Source organism: Sus scrofa, chromosome 11 (genome assembly GCF_054392235.1).
Source record: "Sus scrofa isolate SSC_HxYL_T2T_F1_AM1 chromosome 11, Sscrofa_HxYL_maternal_Yorkshire_Landrace_v2.0, whole genome shotgun sequence".
Lineage (NCBI taxonomy): Eukaryota > Metazoa > Chordata > Mammalia > Artiodactyla > Suidae > Sus > Sus scrofa.
Window position 1 is genome coordinate 72368672 of NC_139393.1, and position 25639 is coordinate 72394310.

Sequence of the window (25639 nt, forward strand, 5' to 3'; positions counted from 1 at the left end):
TTCTTTACAATCACCTCCCCCCTGCTCCCTCAGTACTCACGCAGCCGTTGAAGACTTTCTGGGAAAGTGATCTTCTCTATTTTTCTTAACTCTAAAAACAACAGAAAAATACTTCTGGCATGAGTGAATAATGTCATCTGAAATAAACTTCTATGGAATTGGTGATTTTTGCTTTATTAGAGGGTGAGCAGCAACAGGTCTGCCTGTGCCAATGAGAGACAGGTAGGCATTGCAAGTGTCATTCTTTGTTGGGTCAAACATCGCTGTGGCCTAAATGTCCCTGTAAGGCACATGTTGAAGCCCAAACCCCTGGTGTGATGGTATCTGGAGATGGAGCCTTTGGGAAGTGATGATGTTTAGATGATGTCATGAGGGTGGGGCCCACATGAAGGAATCCGTGTCCTTACAAGAAGAGGCAGAGAGACAGACCAAGGCTCACTCTCTCGCCATGTGAGGACACAGCAAGAAGGTGGCCGTCTGCAAGCCCTGGAAGAGAATCCTTGCCAAAACCTGTCTATGCCATCACCTTGATCTTGGACTTCTAGCCTCCATAAGTGTAGAAAATTTCTGTTGTGTGAACCACCCAGTCTATCGTATTTTGTTATGGAAGTCCAAGCTGACTGAGACAAATATTAGTAAAAAAAATTTTAGGGCTGAACATACTTACTTTGGAACAGATGTCCTATCAGAAAAAACAGGCCTTTGTCTAATCAACTGCCTGCTTCTGGGAGGACGGTGGGCTGCTCTGGGTACTTCTCCAGCTGAAAGGATATCCACTTGGGAAGCATTGCACCTGTCTGGAACAGCAGGGTCATTTATCACTCTCCAGTGCGTGGAAAGCAGAAGCAAATACCACAATACCGACTATGCTGGCACTGAAACAATCCCATCTTGAGGGTCTAGAGTTTTTTTTTAAACTGTCAAAGCAGCATCTAAAACCCAGTGTTTAATGATTTAGTGAGAAGGTTGCCAATGAATGCCAAAGTTTGTGAACCAGTTAAAACTATGAAATGGTGGTTCTCTTTGGCTCCCATCTGCAGAAACCAAGTGGCAGTCGGTAACAGGCTCACCTGTTGACAGCAGTGTCCTCTCCTCAATCTTACAGCTGACCTGATGTTCGAGGTGTTCTCGAATTTGCTGAATGTTGGGTATTTTTCTTTCTCGCTCATGTCTGGTGGATTGCACGGTTCTTAGCACTCTGTTCAAGCGATCACTTGGAATACCACGTGTATCCTGAAGGAATAAAGTCAAGTTCATCAATTATCCTGGGATGTTTTTCATTTTGTGGATATTTGTCAACATGAACCATGCCAACCTTTCATCCTCACTGCTGCAGGGAAAGTGGCAGAAACCCTGACAGAGCACACATGGCCCCGGCTCCCAAAGGCGCTCACGGGGCACTGGGACATAGAAGGCAGGTGAATGATGGAACATGACCAGTTAGGGGCACTGGGCTCTGGGTCTCAGGACCAGCACATAGAAGGTGTGTGTGTGACTGATTAGGGCTGATTGGTTAACCAACAATGCGAGGTGTGTAATAAGGACCAAATGAGTCCACGAGGACTAGAGGATTCAGGGAGAGAGCCTAGTGGAGGCCACAGTGGCCCAAGAAAGCTTAGGAGGGAGGCTGGGCTGTGCCCTGAAGGGTGGGTGGAGTGAAACAAGTTGGAACTCGAGGTGTTCCAGAAAGACGGATGGGATCAGGTGGAAGCACCTTTGGGGAAAGGCGGGCACTGGGGCAGAAACAGTCAAGGCATGTCCAGTGGTTAAGGCTGCAAAGGAGTGGGTGAGGAGAGCACAAAGGCAGACTGAGGCCAAAATGAAAGGCTTAACAGTGACTCCACTGGTAAGAAGAAAGTCATCAGAGGTCTTCATTGATGAAAACACCCAATTAAAGGTTTGAGAAAATGCATCTGGATTTGATGGGTATCTAGATGGAAGAAAACTAGATAAAGAGATATTTATCCTTTTGTTTGTTTGTTTAGGGCCACACCTGCAGCACAGGGAAGTTCCCAGGCTAGGGTTCAAATCAGAGCTACAGCTGCCAGTCTGTCCCTCGGCCACAGTAATGCGGGATCCAAGCCACGTCTGTGACCTACACCTACACCACAGCTCAGGGCAACACCAGATCCTTATCCCACTGAGCAAGGCCAGGGATCGAACCTGCATCCTCATGGTTCCTACTCAGGGTCGTTACCACTGAGCCGCACTGGGAACTTCCAAGATATTTATTCTTCATTTGTTCATTTGATTTTGTAATAGGCAATAATTAGGAGTTAACATCAGAATGGAAGCAACCCTGCAATGGCCTAGAGGCCAACCCTGGCTCCTTCATCACTAACATGTGACTGCACCCCTCTGTAGAGTTCAGCTGATACTGTCACTTACCCCAGAGATCAGTCTGCTTGTTTAAATGAGTTAATATTTGGAAAGCTCCCTGAAGTATGCCAGGCACACAGTGAATGCCAGCTAAGTGTTTAATGAATCATGTCAGAGTAGCCTCTGGTCTCCAAATACAACAGAACCGACATGGCGCCTTCTCTGATTCTTCCTTATTTAGAAAACAAAGTAAGACAAAAACAGCAAATATTCCCAAAGTGAGTGAACTTACTGCATTAATCCCCAGGGTTTCCAGTCTTTCCACCAAACTCTGCTCCAAGACTGTTCTTATTTGCTTAGTGAGGGAAGGGTTATTCTTCAAAGCTTTCCTTAAATGTATCTTGTTATTTAATTTCTGTTCATTTTCCCTTCCTGAAATAAGGTTTAAAAAATGTGTTAAAAAGGAATTAAATACATTAAACCTCTAAGCAGAAAAGGGCAAAACACAACTTTTAAACAGCATGCAAGCATTTATAATGTTGTAAAGTTTTTGGATATTTTCAGTCAGTCAGCACAGTATATAATGTTTAAGTACTATAGCTTTAAAAACTATAAGTCTGCTTCAAAACGTCAGTATCTTTAAAGACTTTTTCTTGATCACTTCATCAAATTATAGCTAGATAAATAATGTGAGCTATGTCTCTAGAGAAGCAAAATGGAAAACAATTATTTAGAAGTGTAATGATTTATCCTAAAATTATTTTCTACTTCCTGAAAAACTCATCTCTCCTATATTCAGTTAGAATTTAGTTATTGCTTAATGAAGAAAAAGTCCTATTTCTTTTAAATAATTAAGTCCGTGTTTATACAATAAATTTAGTGGAGGTTAAGTTCACATAAAATTTCAAAATGGGAAGATCATTATCCCTCTCGAAACATTTACCAAATGAAAAAGAAATTAACAAGTCTTAGGAAAAGTGTGTTTTGGGAGTTCCCATCGTGGCGCAAAGGAAACATATCCAACTAGGAACCATGAGGTTGAGGGTTCGATCCCTGGCCTCACTCAGTGGGTTAAGGATCTGGCGTTGCCATGAGCTGTGGTGTAGGTCGAAGACATGGCTCGGATCTGGCGTTGCTGTGGCTGTGGCATAGGCTGGCAGCTGTAGCTCTGGTTTGACCCCTAGCCTGGGAACCTCCATATGCCATGGGTGCAGTCACAAAAAAAAAAAAAGTGTATTTTGTTTAAAAACACTATAATTACAAAGAAAAAAAATAAGCCAGTTTCTTCTAATATTTTTGAACTTATTCCTTTTATTCTCCACCAAAAAATGTCTAGTTCACGAGGGTTTGAGGAAAGGGGCATGATTACATGACCTTGAAGAGCTAAGTCCTTATATCAACGGAAACTGAAGGCTCAAGGAAAGAGACCCAGTGCCAGGCAGTTCAGACCCTTAGTGAACATCCAAGGCAGATCTGGGAGAATGGGACAATGGTACTATTATCATTTCGAAGCCTGTTCTCCTGACAAAAGCATTTCACCCCAAGAAGGTGGCACCAAATGCCATTGCCTAGGTCTGGGGCCATGGACAGGTCCCCACAGATACCCCATTCTTCCTCATCCATCTCAGTAGATGGACTTTTCCAGTTCTTACAGCACATGGATTTGCAGAAGATCTTAAACAAAATGCTTTTCGGTTAATGTGTTTCCTAAATCCTAGTTCAATTCCAGTAGTAAAGAATATTTCTGTTCGTTAATTAAGAGTTTCGCAGAAAGCAAAAGTAGTCAAATTATTATTTGTACCTTTAGTAGGAGGGAAGATCCTATATGATGATGCCTTTCTATGCTTTGCTCCTGTGGTGTGCTAAATTATGAAACTTTATAAGATTCTATATGAATAAAAACCCAAAGTAATCTTAAATTTTATATTCTCAGCATTCATGCTGTTGTTATCCCACCAATGTTTTCACAATATCCTGAAACCACCAGCAAAAAAAAAGCACTTCTGTTCTAGGAACTGAATCCATCAGAATCTACAGGGCTTAGCTGCAGCCATGGCTGTGTCACTGGCTTTGGCTGCTAGTTGGCCATTGAGTCTGCAACTACCTAGGGCTAAAAGTAAAAAAAGAGGCACCAAGAGAGACCCTGAAAGTCATGGAGCTACCATTCAAACAGATGCACCGCCTATCCCAATTAGGCAAAGATAAATTCTTTGGCCAGCATCTCAGCTATAAAAGGAAGCAGAGCCTGAAGAGAGGCCCCAGGACATGGAGCCATGTGCAGGGGCCAAATGATGCCCAGAATGGCTTGGCCACAGTTAAGGGGAATTGTAGGGCCTCTGACAGCACGAACTGAATTCATCTGCTGATTGGCCAACCCTGGTGACAAGTTCATTTTGATGTCTGAGTTCCCCCAAATGGCCAAAGATTAAACATTTCCCTCCATCCTCAAATTCCCTTTATAGGCTGGTGCTCTCTTTGGAAAGCCATTTGTGAATAATTAGAAACCCTTTGATACGAAGAACTCTAACAAGGCTGGGGCTGGCTGATGGAGGTGAGATAAAAAAGGGAGAGTAGATAGGAAGAGAAATAATGAAGTTTTTACGTACATGTGAAATGAATTACATGAAAGACAATCAGAGCTGACGATTTTAGTTTAAGCGTGTATTGCTCACCAAAATCAACAAGGCAAAATATTCCAGAGATCAGCATTTCCTCTAATTAAGATTACTAAAGCATGCCCAAACAGATGGCCAGGCTACCACATGACAGCGCACACATGTGAGCAGCTGCATCAGACTTAACGACACACCACTTATGGTAAGAAAATCACTGGAGAGAAAAGCAAGCAGTCAAAAAACAAAACACAATGAAATTTCTGCGTTGCAGGGGACTTGTTCATCTAATATTCAAGCTCCTCATTATTTACATGAAGATTCTAAAAGCGGAAGATAAAGAGACTATTCCAAAGGTCACCCAGCCAGTCCTGCAAAGGCTGGACCTCTTTGCTTTTCTTCCATCACTTTGTTCTTTGCATGAAGTTACGGAAACAGAAAACCTGGACTTTAGTTCCAGCACTGTCACTAATTAAACGCAGTGACCTGGATGGAGCAAGCACCTAATTTCCCATATGTCAAGTCTCTGAAAAATAAAATAGCCCCTCAGGTCCCTCCTGGCCCTCACATTCTCACATCCTGTAGAACAGCAAGATCAGGTCTGTCTCGACACAACTGGCAAGAAGTAAAGATGCAGAAATAGTCTTGTACAAGTTACTTCTTGGTCAAAGCTGTAGTGTTTCTGCAAACCACTGCCAACATTTGGCACGGACACTCGTCTGCAAATGTTAGCACAGGCTGAGGAATTTATTGATGGCTATTAATCAGCGTGCTGGCTCCACAGAGGCACGAGAAGGAGGCGGTCACTGCTTTCTGGGACGGTGTGTAAGGACCTGGGTGTTCTCAGCAGCCCCCAGCACGCTCCCATCTCCCACCAGAGCTGCGTCTGAACATGTTCCCCAAAATATGGCAACAGCCAATGATCGTGTTTGCTGTCAATGATCCCTAACTCATGCCTTCCATCCTCTGCGAGGAAGACGCCTAAAAGAAGCCCAGGCAGAATATGCAGCAGGCGAAACCTGGAACTGAACTGGTGACAGGGGATAAATCAGGATCCCTCTTGTAAACTAGTGGACTCATTTTTCAAATAAGTGCGAACTATATGACCTGAGATTCCAGCTTCAAAATATGGGACCCTATCTATAAACCTCCGGATGCATTTCGCAGATTCTTCTGAGAATAAAGGATTTTGTGTTCCAGATATCAATACCTGATAATTATATAGAGGAGAGAGAAAGCATGTTACATGCATGTTAAATGAAAATACGCATCATGTGGATGTTTGGATACGCCTGACAATCCCTTCTCAATGTGTAGCCTTGTAAAAACAAAAACTTTTTGGGAAAAAGTCGAGAGAACACAGAAGTTATAACAAATATTAAGAATTGATATATTAGGAGTTCCCGTCGTGGCGCAGTGGTTAACAAATCCGACTAGGAACCATGAGGTTGCGGGTTTGATCTCTGCCCTTGCTCAGTGGGTTAACGATCCGGCGTTGCCGTGAGCTGTGGTGTAGGTCGCAGACGTGGCTCGGATCCTGCGTTGCTGTGGCTCTGGCGTAGGCTGGCAGCTACAGGTCCGATTAGACCCCTAGCCTGGGAACCTCCATATGCCACAGGAGTGGCCCAAGAAATGACAAAAAGACAAAAAAAAAAAAAAAAAAAGAATTGATATATTAGAATATATAATTTTATTTCTCTTCCTAACAAAAATGACAAAACCAGAACCCATATAAATATTAACAATTGGCTTTCTCCTGAAGAAGTGAAACACGGTAAAGTATTATTATCACTAAGGAGAAAATTACGATAAACTGATTCAAATATAACTGTTTTAGGATCTATAAGTCTAGCATTTGAATATACTTTTAATAAAGTAAATAAATATTCATAAATTTCAAAGATTAGTTGACAGAAAATAATTTTTAGAACTGCCAAATGAAAGGAGGCAGCAATCACTTTAATTATTTCCCTAAACCTGTAACAGCTCCCAGATTCTACCATGAAGATATTCTGGACATTCAGAAATTAAACATTATGCCTTCCTTGCTTATTAAAAATACTTGTTGAAGTGGGCACTTTATCTGTTCATTTCATAGGTTGGGGCATGAGGAATAACTTCTGCCATACAGATATTTTTGTATCATCTAGCACACGACACGTGCATGTCAACTTATCTGATCAGAAAATTGCTGCACTGGTATAAAGGCTTAGATTTTTTTTTTCAAGTTCCTTGAGGTTGGAAATTTCTTTTTTTTTTGTAATAAAGCATATTTTATATTTATTTTTTTTCATTATAGCTGGTTTACAGAGTTCTATCAATTTTCTTCTGTACAGCAAGGTGACCCAGTTACATAGTGTACAATCTTTTTTCTCACATTATCATGCTCCATTGTAAGTGACTAGACATAGCTCCTAGTGCTAGAGGTTGGAAATTTCTTGTTCACACGCTAAGAAACAGTAAAACAGGGGAAAATATAACAGTGCATGAAGGGAAGAGGATGACAGAATACTACACATAGATTGAAAATGTAATCCAAACCTAAATGTCTTCCCTAATTTTGATACACTAAGTTAAAAACCACTGCATCGTACTTTTGAGGCTTAGGTTTTGGCCCCTAAATGTAATGGATGCAGGTAAAAATCCTGATCGAGTTCTTTGTTACCTTTTTCTTCCTCTGAAAGTTCTTCTATTGGTTCCAGTATGTGCGATGAGAATGCCTGTTCTATTAATGAGGAAAAATAAGAACAGCACAGACAGGAGAATAGCAGAGTAAGATTAGTTCCTTTGACAGATATAGTTCCATCGTGTTTTAACCATGCCTAAAATAGCAAGAATTTACTAGGAAAAAAGAGTAAGGCAGTCAGTGAAAGCTGGTCACTCTTCCATGGTATCTTCCCTTTCTACGTGTTTTCTGTTAATTCCACTCTCAGAAAATAATATTTTTAAATGATTAAGTTAGAATTTCTTCTTCATCAAATTAATCCTGGACATGATTTTTTTTTAAGGCACAAGGACACAACGACAAAAGATCGTCTTCACTTATCTCTAAGAATATTTTCCTTATAAAATATCTTGATTGGGTGGCTAAGCAGAAAATTATTGAAAGTATTTCAATTCCCAAAGATGAAAACATAAACAATTTCCAGGGCCCTGGGATACCCATTTCCTGCTGGCACCAGAGTCTTTGAGTGGAAGGACCAGGAATGGTAAAAGGGAGGCGTTCTGGGGTCAGCAGCAGGACTGAGACCCATCCTTATCCACCTCTGTGTCTCTAAATCACGTTTCAGGACCTCACTCTGGGGGGTTCCCTTTGTGGCTCAGGGGTTAACAAACCCAACTAGGATCCATGAGGATGCAGGTTTGATCCCTGACCTCGCTCAGTGGGTTAACGATCCGGCATTGCCGTGAGCTGTGGTATAGGTTGAAGACGCAGCTCGGATCTGACAGTGTTACTGTGCCTGTGGCGTAGGCCAGTAGTTAACTGCAGCTCCAATTCAACCCCTAGCCTGGGAACTTCTGCGGGTACAGCACCAGCCCTAAAAAGCAAAAAAAACAAAAAAAACAAAAAAACAAAAAAAAACCCCCATCATTCTGTTCCCAGAGAGCCAGCAAGGTGGGGCTGCAGAGAGATGACAGATAAAGGTGGGCTTTACCCACTCCCACCCCAAAACAGCAGCCGGGGAACATGAGGCCTCTGGGTGACTTCCCAGAGAAGTGTCACTGTGCACACACAAGGACACCTGCAGGCAGCGTGGATAGAGCAAACCCAGCCTATCAACAGAGGAAAAGCTTTTTCATGAGGAAAGTAAGGTTTGGGCAAAAGGTCCAGCCACAGAGGCCAGGGATCAAATCCATGTCCTCATGGATACTAGTTGGGTTTATAACCCACTGATCCACAACGGGAACCCCCTCAGCAGGCTTTAGACATGGAAGGAAACGCAACCAGATGCATGGCTTGGGAGGTGCCTGGTTCACTCATCCTTAGCCTGGAGACTGACATGGGGCACCTGCTCAGAGAGCTCTCCACCTGCACCCCCACAACAGAGATCATTTCATCCTGCCATCAGACCCCACGGTGGGCGACAGGGGAGAATCATAGTGGCCACCAATGACTGAGAGCTCACACTGGGTGGCCATGCACAGATCTAAGTGCTCTGCATGTATTACCACAGATTTACTACTTCCTGCTTTGAAGGTCTGGCTTTTAATTGATTAAAGAGTATTTCTGGTGCTCTATTTTAAATATATACAAATATACATACCCCTGTAGGTATATACAAGTAAATACATATTATATCTGGGTATTTTATAAATAAGCTCTTATGGCTTGTTCAGCATTCTAATCAACACATATGACACTGACCATTGGGGAGAAATGCATTTTAAACTACTTTCAAATGAATTTTCGGAGCACAGCCTATGAGTACATAGAAGTCAACTTGAACTTTGAGACATAAACATGGGCCCACAGAGGAACATGTAATTCCACCTGTGTGAAAAAACTGTTGACCAAAAGTGCTCTCAAATTTGTTATCCAGCATCGAGATTTTAAAGTTACACAAATAAAGAAAAAAATGTGTAACTACGTGTGGCAATGGATGTCAATTAGACTTACTGCACTCATCATTCTTCACTACATACTAATACCCAATCATTTTGTTGTGGGCTTGAAACTAATATAATGTCAATTATACCACAATAAAATTTCTTCAATTAAAAAAATAAAGGTATCCAAATAAACAATTCTACTACTAACTACTGAAAATGGAGCTCTAAGGAATATAGCTAATTTCATGTTTTTAAGTCACATGGTTTATATTTTACATCTTGTACTTTATGAAAATAACAAGTTTTCTGAGAAGTTCTGTCAAATCTTGCAAAATCATCATATGTATGTTTATGATCACTATATTACAGGGATAATCCTATGACATGTCTTGCGTCAGGATGAACTGTCAAAACGCCGACATTTCCTGCAGTGGGGCCGAGAGTGGGGAAGGATCCGATTCCTGAACCTGGGCTCCTATGATAACAAAGGTGGAGGGAGGGAGGCTGCCCAGACCCCAGCTACCAAAATGAGCCAGCTGATGTCCCGAGTAGGGAGGGAAGGCCCGCCATTCTCATGCTTTATAAGCCACAGGTCTAGCCTCCAACATCCCAGTTCCTCTCCAGGATGAGAGGTGGAATTCTCAGAGGGAAGCTTGTGTCTCCTCTCTGAAGTTGCCAGAAGCTTCCAGAAAAATCCATATGTCATCTCCCACCATTACCTTCAGAAGAAAGACCCCCAGATCTTCAGCCAGCCTTTTTTCTACTGGCTGACACTGCTGAATTTCATCACCCCAACCCTAGACGCTATTGTTCAGCCGGTGCTTGCCGCTCTTACTGCAGCCCACTGAAATAGCCAAGAATCCTCTCCCCGTCCAGCAGACAATGAAAGTTAAACCCACTGTTCTATGAGTTGACTGTGAATCCAGACTGTCTGCTTCCAAAGTCCAGGCTCTTGGCCACAAAGCCCTGGTGTCTCCCTGTTGACACTCGCTGGGTTTGCCTTCTGGAATTTTCTGAATGGCATGGCTGTCCACCCAGGACCTGAGCTCTTCATGTGCTGACCCTTCTCTCGCCTTTGCCCAGCCTTTCCACCGATCCCACTGAACAAATCCCAGTGAACAGTGTCACATTTGCTTCCTCCTGTTTCATCATCACAGTCCCAATTCCTAGGCACGGAATCTCACATAGACTCTGTCTAATATCCTCAATTCATCTCCCAGCTCTGATTCTCTGAACACACTGGTCAGGCCAAGCTTCCTACAGCCCACCTCTCCAATCCTGCCATGCCCAGCCCCAGAACATTCCGCAGCTAGAAAAAGCCACAAGAAGGACCCAAAGAGCTTTGGGCCAGCACTCCATGGTGGCATGAACAACCTCAACCAGCCTTATGTCCCTCAAATCTCTCTGTGTACACCAGGCTCAGCCAAATGATTCATCCACACCAATAATTCACATCTAGAGCTTTCCTGCCACCTTTTGCTCCTACTTTTTGCTTTGTCTCAGCTGAGAGGAGAAGCCTGCACCCCCTCCCCAGGGCAGCCCACGTCTGATAACTGATCACCTCACTCCAGGAAAATTCCGAAGTGCCTGCCCCAGCTCTAAAGCTGCTGGCCAGATCTGCTGAGGCCTCCAATGCAGCTGCATCAGGGATCAGTGTCCCCTTGATGCCCAATCCTGCTTCTCTCACAAGCGTTGTCTGAGGCACTGCCCCCATCTCACCTTCAAACCTTCACCTCAATCTGCTTCCCAGGGGACCCAACCTTGAACGGTGAGTAATCATGAGATACTCATGGTAAAGAACCTCACCAAGCTTTGAGATGGAACAAAAGGAAAGAGAGAGAGGAAGCTGGACTAATTAATATTATACAATATGTGACTAACCCTCCCTGTCCCCCACCCCCAGCACCTGGGGAAGCTGCCACCACTGGGAGTGGGGGCAGGCAGTGGGCCCCCACCCAGCTTCCTCCTCGATCCTGCCCGTGGAGATGGTCACAAATCAGCTTTGATCCCGATCCAAGGCCATGGGCCCTGGGCCAGGTCTTGCCGGCATTTCAAATGAGCATGTCAGTCCCAGGAGATGCCAGCAAGGGGGCCACGGCTGATTCATGAAGCCCCAGCCCAGTGAGGGCAAGGTCCACACGGAACACAGTGCTCTAGAACCGAGAGATCTGTCAGGTCCCCTGAATCAGCCCCAGACAACATAACATATGTACTGTACGTGTCCTTCATCAGGCACCAGAGACATAAAACAAGGAAGATGTGGACCTCGTATAATGTCAGATAGCAGACTAACAATAACAAAGGAGAAAAAGAAAAAGAAACTAAAACATGTGTTAAGGTACAAAAAAGAAATTGCCAGCAATGCCTTATAAAAAAATCAACCCTATAAAAAAGAGGAAACAGAGAAATTTTAGACCTGACATAAATAATGCGAATAGAGATTAACTGACAGAGATAAGTTTCCTATATATTCAATAGAAAAGAAAGTTTAGGAGTTCCCATCATGGCACAGTGGTTAACGAATCCGACTAGAAACCACCCGGTTGCGGGTTCGATCCCTGGCCTTGCTCAGTGGGTTAAGGATCCGGCACTGCTGTGAGCTGTGGTGTAGGCTGCAGATGCGGCTCGGATCCTGCGTTGCTGTGGCTCTGGTGTAGGCTGGCGGCTACAGCTCCGATTGGACCCCTAGCCTGGGAACCTCCATATGCCACGGGAGCGGCCCTAGAAAAGGCAAAAAGACAAAAAGACAAAAAAAAAAAAAAAATAAGGAAGTTTACATAGGTCCAACCTACTTGTCATCTCTGTTCCTGGTCCAAAGGGAAAAAAACCAGCCACCTGTCCGTTCTACTTGCAAATAATAACTTTGTAACGTGTACATAATAACTTGTAAATAATAACATCCAATATGTGGAGAATTTATGCATTACATGTTGCACGCCCAAGGGTACCGATCCACCCGATATGATCTTAGGAAAAAAATAGGGGGCAATAAACACCTCATGAGTCAGTGAGTATAAAGGAGAATTACAAATGGCCATGATAGATGGACCAGAGTATTTATGGAGACAAAAAGTCCAATTCAACTGACCATGGATGTAGGTCTTTCTAAAAGGCTAAAAAGAAAAGTGGAATGAAGTAATGACTAGGTTCCAGAAGCATTTGCAGGTAGGACAGGAGAAAGATAGTCCTCTTCCCACCTTAATTCATTTACTATACAGCAGGACCATAGGAAAACAACCTATTAAAAGTATACCACAGGGGTTGCCATTGTGGCTCAGTGATTAACGAATCCAACTAGAAACCATGAGGTTGCGGGTTCAATCCCTGGCCTCACTCAGTGGCTTAAGGATCCGGTGTTGCCGCAAGCTGTGGAGTAGGTCACAGACGTGGTTCAGATCTCATGTTGCTGTGGCTGTGGTGTAGGCCGGCGGCTACAGCTCCAATTCGAACCCTAGCCAGGGAATCTCCATATGCCGAGGGTGCGGCCCTAGAAAAGACAAAAAGACGAAATATATATACAACTGTTATTAGCCCCTTAATTACATAAAAATAAAATACGGCTACAAATATCCACCCTATCTACTGGATCATGTTCATAATGATTATCACCCCATGGCCTGGTCCAAGAACTGGGTCCTGGCAGCAATTTCATCTAGGGGTTCCTACTTTTGTCCTTTGGTTTCCATCACATGTCTTGTCCAGATTTTCCCAACCAATCGCTGGAACTATTTGCTTAAAAAAGGTGACTTGCTGCCACATTGAAAGTTATAAAAACAATCACAAATGCCCTGTGGCATGTGTGGGTTGGCTGGTCTAGTAGAAAAGTCACCCTCTTACCCAATACCTATTACTTTCCACCGAAAATCACATATGATCAAAGTACCACTCAAGAGTTAAAAGTCTCTACTTGTGAGCCCAGCAGTCGGAACATTTTATAATTTATGACTTGGGTAGTTCTGATCCGTTGGCAGTAACATGACATATGAAGACTGCAGTTTTATTAACTGTTTTGCATTCACCAAAATGTTCTGTTTGCATAATTACCCCCCACAGAAGCACTTTCAGTTAATAAGTTATCTAACTCAGGGAGGAAACTGTACATGAAATGGTTGCGACTCTGCTGAAACTTACCATGTGCCATTGTTAGACTTGACTTCGCATCCAAAGTCTGTGGGGCCGAGGCATTCACTGAAACAGCACACAAAGAAAAAGGACACAGGATTTCAGTGAGTATAACATAAGCATCTGAACATCATAACAAAATATTCATCAAAATTAGTCAAGACATATATAGACCCTGAAGTACAAATGTTTCAAATGACAGAGATATTACCAACTAACCTACACCCATTTTTTTGGTTTTTTGTTTTTTTGGTTTTTTTTGGCTGAGCCTGTGGCATGCAGAAGTTCCCAGGCCAGGGACTGACCCAGAGCCAAAGCAGTGACAATGCCAGGTCCTTAACCCACTGAACCGTGAGGAAACTCCCCAAGCCAATTTCTAATTAACAGCTTTACTGAAATATAACTCCTTTAAAATATATACAATTCACCCCTTTAAAACATACAATTCCGTGGATTTTAATACAGTCACAGGTTGCACAACCATAACCACTATCTTATTTTTGTGCATTTTTATCACACGCAGACCTCCCCAAAATATCTGTATCTATGAGACCCGTTTCTCTCTCCCCCCAGCCCCTGGCAACCACTGATCTACCTTCTGTCTCCAGGAATTTGTCTATTCTGGACCCTCTGTATAAATGGAATCATGCAATGAAATATGTGGTCCTTTGTAACTGGCTTAACTTAGCATCATGTTTCTAAGTTTTATTCATGTTGTAACACGTGCCAGCATTAGCATGTAACTTTCATGACCAAATAACATTCCACTGTATAGACACACCACACTGTATTTATCTATTCAATCAGGCATTTGAGTTGTTTCTACTTTGGGGCTATTATGAATAATGCTATGAATATTTATGGATAATAAATTAATTAAAGAAACTACCCCAGTTACTGCACTGGAAAACAGTGAGAAGGTATTAATGCAGTTACAGCTTTGGGAGAGGCGTATACCTGATTCAAGACAATGCTCTCTACTTCAAAATACCTCAGGAAATTGGATTCTGCAGCTTCTCTTCTAACATGTAACAATTCCTATCTGAGGGTCCTCTCTGAACGACTTATGTGTCTCTTCGTTCACTGATTCTTTCCCTAGTTCATGAAGATAGATCTTTAATTCTAATCCTAGTCTAAAACAACACTGGCCACAAATGCCCACAGGCAAACAATTTCGTCTTTACCATGGCCAGTGTGGAAGTGTTCAACTCCTAACTCTAGGTAAAAGGCTAAAAATTCAGGGAACATGGCCTTCAAACCCATCTGCAACTTGCTCACCTAGATCCGGGCTTGGCAAACTGCAGCCTGTCAGACATACCAGCCCCTGATGGTTTTTGTAAATGAAGTTTGATTGGAACACATTACTGTTTCAATATTGTGCCAAGTATAATTAAAATATAAATGATAATAACTGCTTCTTTTTTTTTTTTTTTAGGGCCACACCCATGGCATATGGAAGTTCCTAGGCTAGGGGTCCAGTCAGAGCTACAGCAGCTCTGATTGCGCCACAGGTACAGCAACGCAGGATCCAAGCCACATCTGCAACCTACACCACAGCTCACAGCAACACCAAATCCTTAACCCACTGAGCGAGGCCAGGGATCAAACCTGCAACCTCATGGTTCCTAGCCGGATCCATTTCCTCTGCACCATGACGGGAACTTCCCTGAGTGTCTTCTAACTCTTCCGTACATCTCTGAAATGCTTCTATTCTCCCCTCAGCTCTCCTCTTGGCACTTAAACCACCTTCTCCTCCTCAGCACCTCTCAACCTCTTTAGCTTCCAGAAGCAACAGCAAGAGGCTAAAGAAACAGCTGAGCGGTCAGTGGTTAACAAATCTGACTAGGAACCATGAGGTTTCGGGTTCGGTCCCTGGCCTTGCTTAGTGGGTTAAGGATCTGACGTTGCTGTAAGCTGTGGTGTAGTTTGCAGACGCGGCTCAGATCCTGCATTGCTGTGGCTCTGGCATAGGCCAGTGGCTACTACTCCGATTCGACCCCTAGCCTGGGAACCTCCATACGCCGTGGGAGCGGCTCAAGAAATGGCAAAAAGACAAAAAATAAAAAGAAACAGCTGAGCGGTCAAAACCTTTAGCCCTGTCCAATCAATTGTGCCCCATTCCCAAACAGGCTCATCAATATCCTTTCATGAACAGAGAGTCCTGGGCTCATAGGACTGGTTGCTCAGCGCCCTGCCTCGGTGCAGGCCCTCCCCTAGGGTTCAGGTCCTGTTCACACTCTTTCTTGAATGGAAATTAAAACATTTCAACTATTTATTATTAAGAAAACAATCTGTCCATTTCTAAACTCTACAGATTCTGCCTCTTTGGATTCGAGGGATTCTAGCCAGATCCTGAGAGCTCCTGAAGGCCACTGAGCCGACTTCAAGTGAGTGACCGTCTGATGGGCATGTCAAGGTCAAGCCCTGCAGCTGAGTTTCAGTGACGCCAAAATGAGGCAGCCGCCACACACGCCCACATCCTCACTCACAACCCAAGAGTACAACCCAAGAGCACAAGCTGGAGCCATGCCAAATAATTTTTACTCATCCCTTTATTAGGCGAACCGTGAGGTAACAGGCATGGCTAACCAAAAACATCACAAAATCACATGGATGTTTACAATCTTGGATTTTAGAACTAGGTCAAAGCGAGGAGTCAAAATAGATCATTATATAATATCCAAACGCACTGCTGTCCAAAGAAGAGCCTCTAATAATAGAACGCAGAAATTATGTATGGGTTTAGCACTTATTTTAAAATATCTTTTGTTGTTGTTGTTGTTGTTTTCTTACCATTAGTTTTAGTTTATTTATTTATTTTTTTAATCACTCAAAGAATTTTATTACATTCATAGGGGTACAACAGTCATCACAACCAAATTTTATAGCATGCTATAAAATATCTTTAGACCCCTGAGCCTATTACAGAAACTTACCAGGTATAGTTGGGGCAGTTGGCTTAGATTCAGAAGTTTGCCAGGTTAATGGACTCCCTGAAATAACAAACAAAGAAAAAAATTAATAACAAAAATCACCAGCTATAGGTTATATTTTACCAGTGCATATCCCAATATTTTCCCCCCAAAAAAATAAATGAAATTTACCAACATATAGAGGCTCACCCAATGAAGATGTTTAAGGTAAATCCCCTTACAGCTAACTTTTTCCTAACATTATCTTTCAGTCATATATTTATGCTAAGTAATTACAGGTATTCCTCGCTACCTAAACCTTCACTGTTCTGAGAGAAGCAAGAGGGAACCACCGCCCTTCCCAAACCTTTATCTCAAAACAAGGTAGGAGTTCCCGTTGTGGTTCAGTGGAAACCAATCTGACTAGCATTCATGAGGACACAGGTTCGATCCCTGGCCTTGCTCAGTGGGTTAAGGATCCGGCGTTGCTGTGAGCTGCGTGTAGGTTGCAGATGCAGCTCAGATCCCGTGTTGCTGTGGCTGTGGCATAGGTCAGTGGCTGCAGCTCCAATTTGATCCCTACCCTGGGAACCTCCATATGCTGTGGGTACGGCCCTGAAAAGACAAAAAAAAAAAAAAAAAAAAAAGGTAAACAAGTGTACAGGTCAGTGTGTGTACAGGCAGACCTTGTTTTATGGTGCCTCACTTTACTGTACTTCATAGATGTATTTTTCACAAATGAAGGTTTGGGGCAACCCCATGTTGTCAGGTGATTAGCATTTCTAGCCATACAGTATTTTGAAATGAAGGTATGTGCATTCTTTTTAGACATCATGCTGTTGTACACTTAATAGACTACAGTAGAGTATAAACATAACTTTTTAAAATTAAAAAAATTGGAGTTCCCGTCGTGGCGCAGTGGTTAACGAATCCGACTAGGAACCATGAGGTTGCGGGTTCAATCCCTGGTCTTGCTCAGTGGGTTAACGATCCGGCGTTGCCGTGAGCTGTGGTGTAGGTTGCAGACGCGGCTCAGATCCCGCGTTGCTGTGGCTCTGGCGTAGGCCGGTGGCTACAGCTCCAATTCAACCCCTAGCCTGGGAACCTCCATATGCCGCGGGAGCGGCCCAAGAAATAGCAACAACAACAACAATAACAACAACAAGACAAAAGACAAAAAAATAAATAAATAAATAAAAATAAAATTAAAAAAATTTTTTTTTCTTTTTATGGCTGCACCCTCAGCATACGGAAGTTCCCAGCCAGGGGTCGAATTGGAACTGCAGCTGCTGGCCTATGCCACAGCCACAGCCACAGTCAGGCCAGATCCGAGACACATCCTCAACCTACACCGCAGCTTATGGCAACACCAATTCCTTAACCCACTGAGCAAGGCCAGGGATGGAACCTGAATCCATGTTCTCCCATGTAATCCTCGGAACAAGCCTGTGATGTAATTACTATGAATCTCCCAAATTTAGAGCTGAGGCAACGGGAAGACTCACAAAGCACCAGAGATCAGGGCCAAACCCAGTTTGTCCCAAGGCCTGTGCTTTTGATCGTAACTGATCTTACTGCACACCCATCCAGAGACACAGTTACGGAGCGTGTATTATTACATGCGTAAGAGTATTTTAATAAGAAAGCTAGAGGGCCATTCAATGACAGCTGAGGTATTTAAAATTCTTGGACTCTCTGGGTTGGGAGAACAGAACTCCCAAATTAAAATAACCAGAGGAATGTCATCTTAGCACCCACGAACCATGGGCCCCACATTCTTCCGATGCCCAGCACACCTTCCTTCCCTCCAGCGCTGGGATTCTGGCCCACTTACCTTTGGGTTCACCAGCACTGTTCAATGATTTACTGGTAAACTCTTTAATCTGCAAAGAAAAACAGTTTAAAACTAGATAGGGACATACCTGGTAAGGGACAGATATGGTACTCAGGAAATGACACTTTTCACTACACAGGACATGCGGACTTTAAGTGACACGGAGGTGACACGTGCTTTATAAAAGCAGCATCTGGATTCCGCTGCTTATCAAAGTAATCACCAGAAGAAATCCTTAGCTACCGTCACATTTCTTAATTCTAAGTGAATAAATCTGATTGCTCTAAAGTATCTGAAAATACTTTAAAAATTATTTTATTTACAATCAGGAGAAAAGAGTCTATCTTCTTTGTCTTATCCGATTTACAAATGCTCTAAAATAAAAATACATCATAGGAGTTCCCGCTTGGTGCAACAGGATTGGCAGCATCTCTGCAGCACAAGGATGCAGGTTTGATCCCCCACCCGGCACAGTAGGTTAAAGGATCCGGTGTTGCTGCTGTGGCATAGGTTGCAGCTGTGGCTCAGATCTGATCCCTGGCCTAGGAACTTCATATGCCTTGGGGTGGCCAAAAAAAAAAAATCATAGATAAATCACACAGCTTAAGGAAAAATAGTGCCAATATATGTTCCCCCAAATACCTGTTGTCGCTGAGTGATGATCAGTTCATTCTGCTCCTGCAGTCTCTGCCCCAACTCGTCTATCCTTTTCTTGTAGAAAACATTGCTTGCATTTAGATCGTTTGTCATTGAGGTTCGAAATTTCTCTATATGAGACAGGATCTAGGGAAAAAAAAAAAAAAAGAATGCAGAAAGGCATTCATCTCCAAACTGCATGTCAGTTTCTTCTTTCTGCAGTTTGTATGTAGATGCCTGGCCTTCTTTGCTGGCCTGTTATCTGCACATTGAATACATCACTGATCACTGTGTACCAAGGCCCTGGCTGCACAAGGGGTTTCAGCTCAGTTCCCAGGGAGCTCATGGCCCAAGACAGAAAAAACTGATGCGAACAGATGAGGGAACATGAGCCATTCCCTGAAATCACACAGGGAGGAGCAGGGATAAAGGACCTCGGCTCTGACCCAGGCAGTCCTATCCTCACATGTCCACAGGTGCCATCCCGGCTGGGATGCACACTCGCTGGGCCAGAGAGCCCACTGTAATTATTTTATACAGCCAGCAACTAGTACAGTCTCTGGCACTCAGCAGGTTCTCAATATTTACTGAAAAATGCCAGGTGGAGGGGGTTGGGGGTAGAGGAAAAGGGGGAGGGAGGAAGGAAGAGATGGATGAAGGGAGGGAGCAGAAGGAAAAGAAGCAGAGGACAGCCAGAACCAAAGATCCACAGACAGATTCATCTTTAGAAACTTAACATCAGGGAAGATCATATATTGGACAATAATTCAAGAATTTGTTTTTAATAATTTAGAAAAAGAGGGAGTTCCCATTGCAGTTGAGTGGTTAAGAACTTGACTAGTATCTATGAGGATGAGAGTTCAATCCTTGACCTCCCTCAGAAGGTTAAAGATTCGGGGTTGCCTGGAGCTGCAGCGTAGGTCACAGATGCAGCTTGGATCTGGTATTGCTATTGCTGTGGTGTAGGCCAGCAGTTCCAGCTCCGATTTGACCCCTAGCCTGGGAACATCCATATGCCACAGGTGTAGCTCAGAAAAGAAAAGAAAGAATATATAAAATTTAGAGAAAGATAACGCAATTTCAGAAGTTGCTTAAACAGAGGAGAAAAAACCCTTGGTAGCCAGCACTAAGGACATTCCAAACCTATGGCGTCGAAATGGACACAGGGCTGGACAGATCAAATAAGGGGGCGTAACTGTGTCTTAGAGGCACACAAAAGTGCCTGAAGCAGCATTTCCTAACCCGCCAGGGTTTTTTTTTTTTTTTTTTTTAACAAACACTCAACACGTTTTAGAGGCTGCGTTAAGTACTTCATCTTGTTGAATCCAAACCACAACCTCACGGATACAGGTTTTGACCCCGCTGTTCAGATGGGGAAACTCAAATCTAGAGAGGTAAGCAGCTGACCCAAACACAGACCACTGAATAGCCCAGAGACTGGATTTTCCTGTTTTCAAAGTCAAGGCTTTCAAACTTCACGTCTGTGGCATGACACGTATTAATAAATTATGCTTACAAACAATCCGCTCCAGGACTTTAAGAAATAAATCACCAAATCAGGGAGTTCCTATCGTGGCTTAGTGGGAGTAAATCTGACTAGTATCCGTGAGGACGCGGGTTCAATCCCTGGACTCGCTCAGTGGGTTAAGGATCGGGTGTTGCTGTGAGCTGTGGTGTAGGTCGCAGACGTGGCTTGGATCTGATGTTGCTGTTGCTGTGGTGTAGGCCAGTGGCTGCAGCTCTGATTTGACCCCTAGCCTAGGAACTTCCATACGCCATGAGTGCAGCCCTAAAAAGCCAAGAAGGAAAGAAAGAAGGAAAGAAGGAAGGAAAGAAGGAAAGAAGGAAAGAGCAATGTACTTTTCAGAATAGCCAAAATTCAGAGCTCACCAAATGCTGGTGAGGATGTGGAAAAGGGGAACTCTCATCCAGTGCTGGTGAATGCAAACTGGTGCAGCCACTTTGGAAGACAGCTTCTTACAAAACTAAACATACTCTCATCAAATGATTCAATAATTGCCCTCCGTGGCATTTACCCAAAGGAGCTGAAAAGTTATGTCTACACAGGTGTTTACAGCAGCTTTATTCATAATTACGAAGGCCTGGAAGCAACCAAGGAATCCTTCAGTAGGTAAAGAGATAAATAAGCTGTGGTCCATCCACACAATGGAATATTATTCAATATGAAAAAGGAGCTACCAAACCACGAAAAGACTTGGAGGAAACTGAAATGCATGTTGCTTGGTAAGAGAAGCCTAGTGAAAAGGCTACACTCCTATACGACTCCTACTATGTGACATTCTGAAAAAGGCAATACTATGGGGGTAGTAAAAAAAAAAAAAAAATCGGGCTGGGGAAGGGAGGGATGAACAGGCAGAGCACAGAGGATTTTTAGGGCTGCAAAACTATTCTATTTTTTTTTTTTTTTTTGTCTTCTTAGGGCCGCATCCATGGCATATGGAAGTTCCCAGGTTAGGGGTCAAATCAGAGCTGAAGCTGCCGGCCTACACCACAGCCATAGCTATGCCAGATCCTTAACCCACGGAGCGAGGCCAGGGATTGAACCCGAGTCCTCACGGATACTAGTCAGGTTCATTACCACTGAGCCACAAAGGGAACTCCCTGGCAGTGAAACTATTCTGTATGATACCATAATGATGGCTGTGTGACATCATACATTTGTCAAAACCCTCAGAATGTAAAACACCACGAGTGAACCCTAAACTGGGAACTTTGGGTGATAATGACATATCAGTGAAGATTCGTCAACTGTAGCAAGTGTGCCTCTGTGATGCGAGACGGTCATAATGGGAAGGCCGGGCATTGGGGGTGGGTCGCAGGTGTCTGGGAACCTTCCACACTCTCTGCTCAGTGTTGCCATGAACCTACAACTCCTCTAAAAAATGATCTGTTTACATTAAACAGACAAACAATAAAAACGACAAGAAGTTAAGGCTCTTAATACATGGCAAGGCCTTCCCTGTGAAGTGCTCTGTGCGCATAGGAGGCTAGACCAACATTCACTTGAAAGAAGTTTAAAGAGCTTCCCAAGGGAGCATAACAAAGAACCTCTCTTATCCCAGAGGATGCTGAGAATCTCCCGCTGCAGAAGGACACTGTCGAGCACCTTCCCGCATGTTTACAGACCACTGAAGAGTGCTCCCAAAAGCAGCCTGGGAAATGCAGAGCTGGAAATCGGAAGGAAAAGCCAGTCAACATGTCCAAGGGTCAGGGCAGAGGTTTAGACTCAACAATACGGGGACTCAGTGCAGGGCCCAAGAAGAAAGGGAACATGGAGTTCCCACCATGGCGCAGCAGAAATGAATCCGACTAGGAACCATGAGGTTGTGGGTCTGATCCCTGCCCTTGCTCAGTGGGTTAAGGATCCAGCATTGCCATGAGCTGTGGTGTAGTCTCAGACGCGGCTCAGATCTGGCGTTGCTGTGGCTGTAGTATAGGCCGGCAGCTACAGCTCTGATTCGACCCCTAGCCTGGGAACCTCCATATGCCGTAGGTGTGGCCCTCAAAAGACAAAAAAAGACAAAGAAAGAGAACATAAGAAAAACTAAGCAATGGCATCATTTTGATACTGGAATTGAGAACGTGCCAGAAAGGTACAGAAAAGTTTGCTGAGCAAGGAATGTGACAGTCTGGAGAGCCAGAAATTCTTTCCAAAAGCTCGTGGCTCTTGAGCTCATTCCCTGTGATCTTCTACCATTTCAAGTTTTTTCGGTTCCATTTTTAAAAGTTTTATTGAAGTGGAGTTGACTTATAATGCTGTGTTAATTTCTGCTGTACAACAGAGGGATTCAGTTATATGTGTACGCACATCTGGTCCTTTTCAGATCCTTTTCCCATGGAGGTTATCACAGAATACTGGGTAGAGTTCTCTGTGCTACACGGCAGGTCTCTGTTCTACACCTTTTTCTCTACCAGCCACATCGCCCCATCTTCCTGTCCTTTGCTGCGTGCCCACTCTACAACCTCCTGAGCTCTAAAGAGCCTTCTCGTGGGTAGAAAAGGGCACACCGTCATTTACCTGTGGTTCCCTTTGAACTCTTTCCTACCCATGCTACTTAAAAACAAAACCAAAAACAGACTGCCAAGAATCTAGGTAAAGCAATAAAAAGCTGGCAGACGCACCTTCCCTTAAACAGAGAAATACAATGCGTGCATTGTAAACAGCAGGCACCAATCATGTGGAATAATTAATAGTTAGGTCTCAGGCCCAGATTAAACCTGATTGAATTCGCCCCTCTGTTAGGGTTTAAGAGAAATGAAGGAAGAAGTACGCGGCTCCTGAACAAGCAAAACCAACAGATGAGGCAGCAGCGTGGCCTGGCGGCAGCACAAAAGCTCCACACTCCCAGCACATGGGGCGAGGCGCCTCACTCAGAAGCAGGCCAGGCCTTGCCTTCCTCCAAATCAGCAATCTGTCTTCCCCTCTGTCACCACCTGCAGCGGCCAAGTGTAAATCTCTACAGTACACACTGTGCTCCAGCCAGAAGGTCACTGAAATTCCCACAGCTGCCTGCAACACCAGAGGCTTGAAGGAGCAAAGACTAAAAATCACCCCCTTTTGGGATGGAAATATTCTAAAATTAGGTCACGATGATGGTGGTGTACATCTATAACTATAATAAAATTCACTGAATTATTTTTTTAAATCACCCCCTATTAATAAGGAAGCCTGAATCCTGTCCCTAAATACCAAGGCTCTCAAGATACCTTGAAGAATAAAAATACAACTTCAAATTATGAGTGGGAGTTTCCTGGTGGTGCAGTGGGTTAAGGATCAGCATTGTCACTGCAGTGTCTCGGGTGCAGTTTCTAGTCTGAGAACTTCCAGGTGCTGTAGGCACAGCCAAATATGTACATTATATATGAGAAGTGGTTCAAACGATGGATCCAAAACACAATGGTCTGGGGTTTGGTAGTGTTGTTATTGTTGTTTTTTCCAAATGATGCATGTCCCAGACTCACCTACTGAATCAGACCCTCAGGGGGCGAAGCTGGGCACAGGTACTTTGGCAAAGAGCCTTAGGTCGTCCTGAAGGGCACCCCTGGTTAGGAACTACTACCTTAGAGCATCTTGAAGGAACGAATTAATGTCCTTATAGAAAAGCAACTGCTCTCGGTTGTCACTGGCTATTGCCCTCCTCTGCTGGCTAAGTGCCTGAAGCATGAGAGGCGAGCAAGTCCGCGAGGCAGACAAGCAGCACCCTGAGGTTAAGAGGATCTGGCTTCAAATATCGCGCTTCTACCGACAGACTGCACTTTCCACCCTGTTCTTCGGAACTTTGCAATCAGCATTTCTCCAACTACATAAAAAAGGCTGAGGGACCCCTTGTTGGCCATTGATCACTCTTCTGCATTCATTCAGCCAAGATTTAATGAATGCCAACCACATTTTGGACATGTGACTGGATGCTGGGGATTCAATGGAGCAGTAAATAGATAGAGCCCTTCCCTAGGCTTACTGATTTGATTGGAGAAAGAGGGACAATAAACAAGCAAACAAATAAACTCCTTAAAACAGTGATCAGACCAGCAATCCCATTCCTGGGGCATCTATCCAGAGAAAGCCATGACTCAAAAAGACACGTGTACTCCAATGTTCATTGCAGCACTCAATACAAGGGCCAAGACATGGAAACAACCTAAATGTCCATGACAGAGGAGTGGATCAAGAAGATGTGGTACATATACACAATGGAATATTACTCAGCCATTAAAAGGAAAGAAATAACGGCAGCGGCAACATGGATGGACCTGGCAATTATCATGCTAAGTGCAGTCAGTCAATGAGACACCAACATCAAATGCTATCACTTACATGTAGAATCTAAAAAAGGACACACTAAACTTCTTTGCAGAACAGATACTGACTCACAGACTTTGAAAAACTTATGGTTTCCAAATGAGACAGGTTGGAGGGGGTGGGAGGATGCACTGAGGGTTTGGGATGGAAATGCTATAAAATTTGGTTGAGATGATTGTTGTATACCTATACATGTAATAAAATTCATTGAGTAAGTAAAAAAAAAAAAAAAAATAGGGATCAGAAGAGTTCCTGTTGTGGCTCAGTGGACGCGGGTTTTACCCCTGGCTTCGCTAGGTAGGTTGCAGACCTGGTGTTGCTGTGAGCTGTGGCGTAGGTTGTAGACATGGCTCAGATCTGGCATTGCTGTGGCTGTGGTGTAGGCCAGCAGCTACAACTCTGATTCGACCCCTAGCCTGGGAACCTCCATATGCCGTGGGTACAGCTATAAAAACCAAAAAAAAAAAAAAAAAAACTGATCAGAGCTACACCTGTGAAGTGATGAGAATAAGAAGGGGAGGGACCATCTAGCTGGATAGGGTGGTCTCGGGTGACTTCACATCTCTTGAAGGAGAAGAATGAAGGCAGGGGAGACATGCTCCTAGGGCCCTGGAGAAGTCACAGGCAGGCTATGAACTGGGGTATCCACCCCTTGGTTAAGCATAAGGAACTGCACGTCGCCAATCATCTGAATGGGCTTGGGAGAGGCCCTGGAGCCCGGACCAGCTCGGCTGATACCCTGAACACAGCTTGTGAAACCCTGAGCAGACGACCCAGCCAGGCCATGCCTGGACTCCTATCCCATGGAAAGTGCGTGACAGCAAATTTGTGG

The 25639-nt window shown here is 43.9% G+C and overlaps 1 protein-coding gene across 1 annotated transcript in view; it reads right to left on the reverse strand.

The window, feature by feature from the left end:
• The window catches only part of DZIP1 (DAZ interacting zinc finger protein 1), a 54232-nt gene that overhangs the window by 7222 nt on the left and 21371 nt on the right, over positions 1-25639 (reverse strand). Inside the window, 9 exon segments of the mRNA XM_084982149.1 lie at positions 41-91; positions 668-797; positions 1071-1233; positions 2612-2751; positions 7597-7656; positions 13614-13670; positions 16541-16597; positions 18351-18399; positions 18993-19133. Of these exon segments, the coding sequence (XP_084838275.1) occupies positions 41-91; positions 668-797; positions 1071-1233; positions 2612-2751; positions 7597-7656; positions 13614-13670; positions 16541-16597; positions 18351-18399; positions 18993-19133 (848 nt within the window).